Source organism: Mobula hypostoma, chromosome 7 (genome assembly GCF_963921235.1).
Source record: "Mobula hypostoma chromosome 7, sMobHyp1.1, whole genome shotgun sequence".
Taxonomy (NCBI): domain Eukaryota; kingdom Metazoa; phylum Chordata; class Chondrichthyes; order Myliobatiformes; family Myliobatidae; genus Mobula; species Mobula hypostoma.
In genome coordinates this window covers 17,813,626-17,825,141 of record NC_086103.1, presented here as the reverse complement: position 1 = coordinate 17,825,141, position 11,516 = coordinate 17,813,626, and the positions used below count along the sequence as shown (strand labels likewise).

Genomic DNA, 11,516 nt, shown 5'->3' with positions numbered 1-11,516 from the left:
TGCTTAATTATTCACAGTCCCGGCTGTAATAAGTATGTGAACCCTTTTATTTAATAACTGGTAAAACCTCCTTTAGCAGCAATAATATTTCCTGTAGCCGCTGATCAGACTTGCACAACAGTGAGAAGGAATTTTAGACTATTCCTCCATATAAAACTGTTTCAGTTCATCAATATTTCAGGGAATCCTTGCATGAACAGACCTCTTTAGGTCAAACTGCAGCATCTCAATTGGGTTAAGGTCTGCACACTGACTTGGCCATTCCAAAACACAAATTTTCTAGTTTTTAAACCATTCTGTTGATTTACTCTTGTTTTTCGGATCATTGTCTTGTTGCATCATCCAATTTCTATTAAGCTTTAGATGACAGATCGCTAACCTGACATCCTCCTGTAAAATGTTGTGATTCAATTTTGAATTCATTGTTCCCTCAACAATTGCAAGCTGACCAGGCCCTGAGGCAGCAAAGCAGCCCCAAACTACAATGCTCCTTTCAACATGCTTCACAGTTAGGGTGAGATTTTGGTGTTGGTGTACAGTACTCTTTTTCCTTCAAACTTAGTATGTATTTCTGCCAAAAAGTTCGACTTTTGGTCTCATCTGTCCGTAGAACATTGTCCCAGAAGTGTTGTGGAACATGCAGGTGGTCTTTTGCAAACTTGAGACGTGCAGTAATTTTTCTTTTTCGAGAGCAGTGGTTTCCTCTGTGGTGTCCTTCCATGAACAGTGAACACTTTTGTTCAGTGTTTTTTTTTATATAGTGGACTATAGTTTTACCCTTGGGTTCTTTTTCACCACCTCCAGCATTGCAAGTTGTGCTCTTGATGTGAACTTTGCAGGTTGCCCACTCCTAGGGAGAGTAGCAACAGTACTGAATTGCCTCCATTTGTAGACAATTTCTTTTACTGGGGACTGATGAACACTGAAATATTTAGAAATGCTTTTGTAGCCTTTTCCAGCTTCGTGCATCTCTGTTACAGGTCCTCTGAAAGCTGTTGATTGAGGCATGGTACACCTAACCATATCTCTCTTGAGAAGAGCAGGCTCTGTCAGTAACCCACCAGGGCATCTCTCCAACCCACAACTCCAATCTCATCTCATTGATTTGAACACTTGACTCCAAATAGCTTTTGTAGAAGGCATTATCCCAGAGGTTCACATGCTTATTTGAACCTAGACTGTAATTGTTTAACTGGTCTACTCAATATTGATGAGAAGAAATACAACTGTTTGTGTGTTTCTTCAGTTTAGGGAGATTGTGTTTGTCTACTATTGTGACTTCGATGAAGATCAGACCACATTTTATGAGTAATTAATGCATAAAACCAGGTAATTGCAAAGGGTTCACAAACTTTTTCTTGTAACTGTATATTTTTTAATAATTATATATTAATCTTTCCTGTGTCTTTGGGCTGTGTTGGTTGTCTGTCATATCCGACAATGACAGAAACCTGTACAGGAGAGATTTTAAAGTGGAAAAGCTATTACACTGGGACTGTTCCACTTTCTCGATCGTGGAAGTCTGGGTCCAGAGTTATGAGCAGTTGGAACAACTTGGGTCTTCCTTGGTTGCAGTGGATGACCATGATGATTTCTATTCCTTGTTATGTTGGGCTGTATACATGTACTCTAAAGTCTCCATTGTCTTAGTTGCTGATTTATTGTGAAGAGCTCAAGGAACAGCAGCAGAAAGCAAAAGGTATTGACAGATGGGTGTTCTTGCGATAAGAAGAACTTTAGAGAACTCAGTAGCAGTCCCTTGTTTTTTGTTGGGTATAAATGACTTTGACTTCAGTGCAGGGAGTTTAATAAAGAATTTTGCGTAAGTTACAAAATAATGGCATTCTGGTTGACAGTGAGGAGGAGAGCCTTAGACTCTGAGCAGATGTACCACAAGACATAGGAACAGAATTAGGCCATCTGGGCCATCGAGTCTGCTCCACCATTCAATCATGGCTGATTTTTTCCAGGTATGTTAAAAATAAAAGAGAAATGAGAATGGATATAGGACAGCTAGAAAATGAGGCAGGAGAAATACGGGGGACAAGGAGATGGCTGATGAACTAAAGTATTTTGCATTACTCTTCACTGTGGAAGACACTAGCAGTATGCCTGATGTTGTAGTGTGTGAAGGAAGAGAAGTGGGTGCAGTTACTATTACAAGAGAGAAGGTGCTCAAAAAGGTAAAAGCGTAAAGGTATATAAGTCACCCCAACCAGATGAACTGCACCCTAGGGTTCTGAAAGAGATTGTGTTAGAGATTGTGGTGGCATTAGAAATGATAGTTTAAAAATCATTGGAGTCTGGCTTGGTGCTAGAGGACTGGAAAGTTGCAAATGTCTCTCCACTGTTTAAGAAAGGAGGAAGGCAGCAGAAAGGAAGTTATAGATCAGTTAAACTGACCTCAGTGGTTGGGAAGATGTTAGAGTCAGTTATTAAAGGATGAGGTGATGGAGTACTTGGTAACACAATACAAGATAGTACAAAGTCAGCATGGTTTCCTTAAGGGAAAATCCTGCCTGATGAACCTGTTGGAATTCTTTGAGGACCGTAGGATAGATAAAGGGGATGCAGTGCATGTTGTATATTTGGACTTCCAGAAGGCCTTTGACAAGGTGCCGCACGAGGCTGTGATGCTGAGGCCTTATAAGGCACTAATGAGGCCTCACCTTGAGTACTATGAACAGTTTTCGTCTCCGCATTTAAGAAAAGATGTGCTGGCATTGGAGAGGGTTCAGAGGAGGTTCACAAGGATGATTCCAGGAATGAAAGGGTTATCATACGAGGAAGATATCATGGCTCTGCATCTGTACTTGCTAAAATTTAGAAAGATGAGGGGGGATCTCATTGAAACCTTTTGAATGTTGAAAGGACTAGACAGAGTAGATGTGGAAAGAATGTTTCCCATGGTGGGGGAGTCTAGGACAAGAGGGCATAGCCTCAGGATAGAGGGGCATCCATTTAAAACAGAGATGCGGAGAAATTTCTTTAGCCAAAGGGTGGTGGAATTTGGCAGCTGTGGAGGCCAGATCGTTGGGTGTATTTAAGGCAGAACTTGGTAGGTTGTTGATTGACCACAACATCAAAGGTTACAGGGAGAAGGGTGTGGAGTGGGGCTGAGGAGGGAAAGAAAGGAACAGCCATGATTGGATGACGGGAGCAGACTCCAAAATGAAGCCTTTCCAAATGTTCGTTAATCCTGCCCCTAAGAATTCTCTCCATTAAGTTCCCCACTACACTGTGAGACTCACCGAGCAATCACTTTTCTTGCCTCTCTCAGTAACCAGGCTTGAGCCCATCAGGCTTTGGGGATATCCACCCTTAGGTTGCAGGAGGCAATTAACTCAGTGACTCAGGAGACGGCAGGTGAAATGGGCAGCAAATGCAGAGTACCCCTGTGGCCGTTGCCCTCAATAAGTATACCACTTTGTTTACACCCTCCCTCCAAAGGTATCCAAACTACCGGGGAGGATCAACTGCTTCGGGTCTCTGGCACTGTCTCCTGCCATGGCTTAGAAGAGAATAGAGGTAAAGAGGACTGCAGTGGTGATTGGAGATTTCATAGTCAGAGGAATAGAGGAGATTTTGTGGGCGCAATAGAGACACCTGGATGGTGTGTTGCCTCTCAGGTGCCAGGGTCAGGGATGTCTTGAACCGGGTCCATGCCATTCTTAAGGGGTAACTTGAGCAGACAGAAGCCTTGGGGCATATTGGCACCAATGACATACAGTGCTTATAAAAAGTGTTTTCCCCCCTCCCAGGAAGTTTTCATGTTTTAATGTTTTACAACTTTGAATCATAATGGATTTCATTTGGCTTTTTTGATACCAATCAACATAAAGGAGCCGTGTCAAAGAGAAAACATATTCTTACAAATTGGTCTAAATTTATAACAACTATTAGACATAAAATCAGTAGACCAGGCAGCACCTATGGACGAAAGTACAGTCGATGTTTTGGGCTGAGACGTTGCCTGGCCTGCTGAGTTTCTCCAGCATTTTGTGTGTATTGCTTGGATTTCCAGCATCTACAGATTTTCTCTTGTTTGTGATTAAACAAAAAATAATTCATTGCATAATTACTCACCCCCTCCAAGTCAGTATTTAGTAGATGAACCTTTGGCAGTAATTAAAGCTTTCTGTCTGTATGGATAGGTCTCTATCAGCTTTGCACATCTGGACACTGCAATCTTTCCCCCATTTGCCTTTACAAAACTGCTCAAGCTCTGTCAGGTTGCATGGGGATCATGGATGAACAGCCCTTTTCACATCTAGCCGTAAATTCCCAGTTGAATTGAGGCCTGGACTCTGACTTGGCCACTCCAGGGCATTAACTTTGTTGTTTATAAGGCATTCCTGTGTAGCTTTGGCTTTATGCTTGAGGTTATTTTCTTGCTGGAAAACAAATCCTCCATTGATTTCCCCGGGCTTCGTTGACTCCTGGCACCACTCCAAGTCCACTTCGTCTTGCTATCTATGACCTCTCCTTTCTGGCATCTTCTCTCTTCATCTGTCACTGAACAAAAGACCCAGATCACCTCATTGTCAGGCACACAAGAATAAAAAAAACACTCCCTTCATTCCAAAGCCCCCGTTATCTCTAGCCATAACCCAAACACTGCTGCTATAGAAAAACCATTACATTAGCAGTGAAACCTTTCGTAGGGTGCTAAATTCACATTGTAAAAGAATGTGTTCAACTGTTCAAATGATGACAAAACCTACACACCCCAGAGTGATGTTTACCAACAAGGTACAAGGAATAATTAAGCATATTATGCCCAATTTTAAGTCGAGACGATATAATTCCTTCCCTTCTGTTTTACCCCCTTCTCCCATCAATCCAGCATTTTTATGTATTCTGTAAACGTGTCTCCCCTTATGCCCACAAGTCTTGCCATAATCCGCTAATTTTTATCCCACCAACCCCTTAGCTTCTGATTTGCTAAGAGGAAAGTCTATTTCCACAGATGAACTTCGAACAGCTTTTTGGCCAAACAATCAACCTGCACATTGCCATCAACACCTCTATGTGCAGGAACCCATAAGAGGACATTCAGACCAATCCTTTGAATATGAAATAAAGTTTGAAGAGCTTTCAGCAGTAAGTCAGACCTACTGCTAGAACAACCTGATTTTTAGACTCATCAAAACTGAAAGAGAATCTGAGCAAATTATAACTTTGCAAGGACAGAATTCCCCTGTAAGCTCAAAATGAGGGCAACCAGTTCTGCAGTGTGCACTGATAAATAGTAAGTCATTTTTTTATTGTTACTTGTGTCACGTACCCTGTGACGGGTTAAAGAACCAGCAGAAATAGAAAACACTTTGGAGTCTGGTATTGCTATTAACTAATACTATTTATTAGTAACTACGCAATACAGTAATATAAATTCAGATATATCAAACAGGTTAGCAAAGATTATATGTATATAAGTATGGAAATATAGAAACCAAGCTTCTTCAAGCCTAGGGGTAAATAGATACAGTCTTACAATGATGGGTAAAGTTCAGTTCAGTTTGTGGTATTGAATTGAGTAGTGATGGAGAGAGAGAGCTATTTTCTTCTTCAGGTGAGCTGATGCCGTCGATCTTCCCGTTGTCCTCCGAAACTTCCAAGTTAGCCAAACTTGACCAACTTAAGAGCACCGTCTTCAAGTGGTAGTCTACCAACCCAGGCGAGGGTTAGACACACTAGTAGACTCTACAAGGTCACTCTTTCACCCACTAGTAATCACAGATCGATCCTTTAGAATCGATTCTCAGTCCCGCACTTGTGGGCACCTGGACAGGATAGTGGTAACTTCACCACACCTTAGTGTGTCTGCGTGTCCTGTCCTGTGAAACAAGCAATTACGCTGGCTTAAATACTGTTGTGCTGAACACCAGCTGTCCATCAAGTAGCTCCTCCCTTCTCTCTCTGTGTAGGATCTCAGAAGCTGGCAGTGTCCTTGCAAAAGTGTAAACACACTGCAGAGAAACCATAACACCATCTCAAAGCAGCCTTTGCCTTTCTCTCAATAACAAGGTGCTTGTGTTGAACATTTCTCTTTCTCTCTCCTCTCTCTCTCTCTCTTAAAAGCACAATTCATAGGGATAATTCAGGATCCCGTCACACCTGTAATTCAGTCACAAAAACAGCTACACCAACGTTTCCCATTAAATTATCTTTTGATCCATCAGTAAAAATGGTTAACATATCATAATTCTTCTTGACATACTGATGAACCAACAGATTCTCAGGCATATCAGGATCCTTAGATTTCATTAAATCATGCAACCTAAAATCAACTAAAGCCAGCCATTGATTCGGAGGCTCAAAGTTTTCGGATGACTCAGAGACGGATTGTGGTTGGCCATGGCAGGGAGAGTTTTTCTTCCTTCTCCCGTCTGCGTGAGATGTGAAACATTTGAGAGACTTTGAACTTTTACTGTGCTCATGGACTCCTTCAAGTTATGGTATTGTTGCACTGTTGTAACTATATGTTATAATTATGTGGTTTTGTCAGTTTTTTCAGTCTTGGTCTGTGTTTTGTGATATCACATTGGAGGAAATATTGTATCATTTCTTAATGCATGCATTACTAAATGACAATAAAAGAGGACTGCGTGTATTCATAATCTGAAACATTGGTGGGGTTACCAATAAACCTACAGTGGGACAAATTACATAATCCAGCAAACCCTTATTTCTAGCGTGATGAGAACCCAGCCACCCAAAACTAAAAGCACTCTTGTGATGTTCCTAACGGTCTTAAAACACACTTTTAACAGGGTGATCATTCTTCTGCCCCCTCGTTAACCCAGTATTTTAACAACAACTTCATCTCCCGTTACTGTAAGATAATTGTCCCATTTCAACCAGTAGAGGTAAAACAGGAGGTGACCTTACAATACCACATCACAGTCTTAAAACCTGAGCTTGTATCACATCCAAACATTTTAAATTTGAAGATGATGCTGATCCATAAGTGACACAGCAATAATCAAGTACAGATCTAATTAAACAAATATATAAAGTCAACAGAGATTTTCGGGTAGCGCCCCAAGAATACCCACATAGACACCTAAGGATATTTAATGCACCTTTACATTTGTCAGTTATCTTACTGATATGGTGCACATGGCCAAGTGGTTAAGGCATTGGACTAGCAACCTGAAGGTTGTGAGTTCGAGCCCCAGCGGAGGCAACGTGTTGTGTCCTTGAGCAAGGCACTTAATCACACATTGCTGTGCGACGACACTGGTGCCAAGCTGTATGGGTCCTAATGCCCTTCCCTTGGACAACATTAGTGTCGTGGAGAGGGGAGACTTGCAGCATGGGCAACTGCTGGTCTTCCATACAACCTTGCCCAGGCATGCGCCCTGGAGAGTGAAGACTTTCCAGGCGCAGATCTATGGTCTCGCAAGACTAACAGATGCCTTTATGGTGCTTCCATGTCAGCTTATTTTCCAGCTTCATGTCAAGAAATCTTACCACTGTCACTTCTTGAAGAGTTTGATTATGCAATTTCAAATTGAGTGCAGGTCTGTTGATCCTCTTTGTAAAACATATAACTTGCATTTTATCTACCAAATGCTTAAAACCCCCATCTATTTGCTCACTGTTTGACCGTATTAATTTCTAATTGCATCCTATATACAGTTAAATTGAAGTTTTTCCTCTGATCCATAAAGCTCCATCATCTGCAAAGAGTGATTTACCCACCCCAGTGCCCATCTTGGAGAAAATATCATTAATCATAATATTAAACAATAAGGGGCTGCAAACACTGCCTTGTGGAGTCCTATTCTCTTATCTCATAGAAACCCAAATACACCTTTCCTACCCTTACCTGCATAGACCATCCAAATAAGAAACTCAGAAAAAAATTATATAGCCTTCCTCCTGCTCCTCCATTGGACCTTCCAGATACAGGTGTATTCAACTGAAACACCTTGACTGCCCACAGGTGATCTCTATTTAAATAATTATGTGACTTCTAAAACCAATTGGCTGCACCAGTAATGATTTGGTATGTCATAACTTGAAGGGTGTGAATAATTATGCAATCAATTATTTTGTGTTTAATAATTGTAATAAATTTAGACCATTCACTTTGACACAAAAGAATTTTTTCTGTTGATTGGTGTCAAAAATGTCAGATGAAATGAATGTTGTAAAACACTAAAATTTGAAAATTTATGTGGGGGGAATACTTTTTATAGGCACTGTACATCCTCTCACTGTCTTTCCCACAGTTTCTCAATATGGGGATCACCCATGCCTTCACCCTCTTTGCCCTGGTAGAACAGTTAATTAAAGTAACCCACCCCACTCCTTCATTTCCACATACATCCCACCCATAATTATCCACTACACTTCCTGACATCAAACAGTCTGGGTTTTCTTTGATTTTATTGCCAGTATTTTTCATCACTTCTCTTTTCAGAGTTTACTGTTTCAGTTTCATCTCAACATGTGGTGCAGTGCTTTTTTTCAGTTTGACGCTCTTCACAACTGAAATAAGCTTCTCTTCCCAGCCCTACCTGGCTCTCTCTCTACACCTTGGTAGAGGGGAAATCAGGTTCCTGGTTGTGGCACCATTTTGGAATGAGTGGGGTCCCTGAGCCACCTGAACTGGGCTGTCTGGCTTTGTCCCAGGTCTGCCTGTTAGCCCAGTCCTTACCAACTTTACCTATCAATATTCAGTAGGCAGTGCATTTCTATATTTTCATATTCTTTTGGCCTGATGTAGGACTTTTATGAGATTGTGTTGTGTTGTGTTCAGGCTCTGAAGGACAGCACCGAGGTAGAAGTGGTGGATAAAAAAATACGAAAGAAGGAAAATCCAGAGAAATGGCCTCTGCCAGAGACAGATTTCACACGACTACTCAATTGTCCCGAATTCATTCCTGGGCAGACCTACAAAAAGCAGACAGGTAAGGTTAATGGTTTTTAACATTAGTTAGCTGGTGAGGCAGTTGTTTTTGATAGCAGTAGTTACTGTGATAGGATTTAATTAGTTGAACTGGTTGGTTAGGCATTTGCTAACAGTCCTGCATTGAGTAACTGTTTTATGTAAGATTTCTCTCTCACTCTTGATATTGAAGAGTCAGCTCCAGGTTCTCCTCAGGCGGGCAGTGCTGTGAATTCAAAGACTGAAGAACCCAGTAATCTGAAGACTTTGCCGAAGGGACTTTCCACAAGCCTTCCAGACCTGGACTCTGACACGTGGATTGAAGTGAAGAAACGGCATCGGCCGGCTCCCACAAAACCAAAGGTTTGTCGTGGTCTCTCTCACATTGTCCATCTCTACTTCTTCCTGGGCTGTGGTTGCAACCACCCAGGGCCTGCTGACCTGTTGGATCCTATCCTAGTTTCATCTTGCCCACTCAGCCCCAGGACACATTCCCATTTGTTATTTATTCATTGAAATTCAACGTGGAACATGCCCTCCTGGCCTTTCGAGCTGCACCACCCAGCAATCCCCCAATTTAATCCTAGCCTAATCACAGGACAGTTTAGTTGCATGCTGATCAAGATACTTATCTAAGTAGTCCATTTGCCCACATTTTGCTTGTATCTCTTAAATCTTTCCTATACCTGTTCAAGTGTGTTTTAAATGTTGTTAATATACCTGTTTCACCCACGTCCTTTGGCATCTCGTCCCAAAAACTGACCGGTGTGAAAAACTTGTTCCTTGTTTCCTATTAAATCTAACATCCACTCCTCCCCCACACCTCACCTTAAACCTATGTCCTCTCATTCCTGATTACCTAACGTTGGGGAAAAGAGTGTTTGCTCGCCCTATCTTTGTCTGTTATGATCTTATACACTTGTGTGAGATCACTTTTCATTCTCCTGTGCTCCACTGGAAAAAAAACTTTAGCCAACTCAACGTCCCTCCATAACTCGGTACCTCGAGTCCTGGTAACATTTTCCTAAATCTCCTCTGCACTCTTTCCAGCAAAGTGACATCTTTCCTACAGCAGGGTGACCAAAATTGAACACAGTATTCAAATGCAGCTTTACCAACATCTTGTACAACTGCAATACAGCATCCCAACATCTACAGTGTGCTGGAAAGTTTGTGAACACTAGCGTTTTCTCTATTTCTGCGTAAATATGACCTAAAATGTGATCAAGTAAGTCCTAAAACTAGATAAAGAGAAGCCAGTTAAATAAAGAAAACAAAAAACATTATACTTGTTCATTTATTTATTGAGGCAAATGAAACATAGAAAACATACAGCACAATACAGGCCCTTTGGCCCACAAAGCTGTGCCGAACATGTCCTTACCTTAGAACTACCTAGGATTACCCATAGCCCTCTATTTTTCTAAGCTCCATGTATCCACCCAGGAGTCTCTTAAAAGACCCTGTCATTTCCACCTCTACCACTGTTGCTGGCAGCCCATTCCACGCACTCACCACTCTCTGAGTAAAAAACCTACCCCTGACATCTCCTCTGTACCTACCTCCAAGCACCTTAAAACTATGCCCTCTCATGATAGCCACTTCAGCCCTGGGCCCTGGGAAAAAGCCTCTGACTATCCACACAATCAATGCCTCTCATTATCTTGTACACCTTTATCAGGTCACCTCTCATCCTCCGTCACTCCAAGGAGAAAAGACCGTGTTCACTCAACCTATTCTCGTAAGGCATGCTCCCTAAACCAGGCAAAATCTTTGTAAGTCTCCTTTGCCCCCTTTCTATGGTTTCCATGTCCTTCCTGTAGTGAGACGACTAGAATTAAACACAGTACTCCTAGTGGGGTCTGATCAGGGTCCTATATAGCTGCAACATTACCTCTCGGCTCTTAAACTCAATCCCACAATTGACGAAGGCCAATGAATGGTATGCCTTCTTCACCACAGAGTCAACCTGCGTAGCAGCTTTGAGTGTCCTATAGACTCGGACCCCAAGATCCATCTGATCCTCCACACTGCCAAGAGTCTTGCCATTAATGCTATATTCTGCCATCATATTTGACCTACCAAAATGAACCATCTCACACTTATCTGCGTTGAACTCCATCTGCCACTTCTCATCTCAGTTTTGCATCCTATCAATGTCCTGCTGTAACCTCTGACAGCCCTCCACACTGTCCACAACACCCCCAACCTCTGTGTCAGCAAATTTACTAACCCACCCCTCCACTTCCTCATCCAGGTCATTTATAAAAATCACGAAGAGTAGGGGTCCCAGAACAGATCCCTGAGGCACACCACTGGTCACCGACCTCCATGCAGAATATGACCCGTCTACAAGCACTGCCTTCTGTGGGCAAGCCATTTCTGGATCCACAATGCAATGTCCCCTTGGATCCCATGCCTCCTTACTTTCTTAATAAGCCTTGCATCGGGTACCTTTTCAAATGCCTTGTACATATACAGCACATCTACGGCTTTACCTTCATCAATGTGATTCAAAATTACATGTATTTGTTGGAAAAAGTATGTGAACCTTTGTTTGCAGTAACTGGTGTGATCTCCTTGAATAGTAATAACTTCAACCAAACATTTCTGGTAA

The 11,516-nt window shown here is 42.0% G+C and overlaps 1 protein-coding gene across 2 annotated transcripts in view; it reads left to right on the top strand.

The window, feature by feature from the left end:
• larp1 (La ribonucleoprotein 1, translational regulator) overlaps positions 1-11,516 on the top strand; it is a 176,155-nt gene that overhangs the window by 107,353 nt on the left and 57,286 nt on the right. For both annotated transcript variants that reach the window (XM_063053114.1, XM_063053113.1), the window contains exons 10-11: positions 8,771-8,921; positions 9,093-9,262. In XM_063053114.1, coding sequence (XP_062909184.1) covers positions 8,771-8,921; positions 9,093-9,262 — 321 coding nt within the window. The remainder of the gene's footprint in view (positions 1-8,770; positions 8,922-9,092; positions 9,263-11,516) is intronic.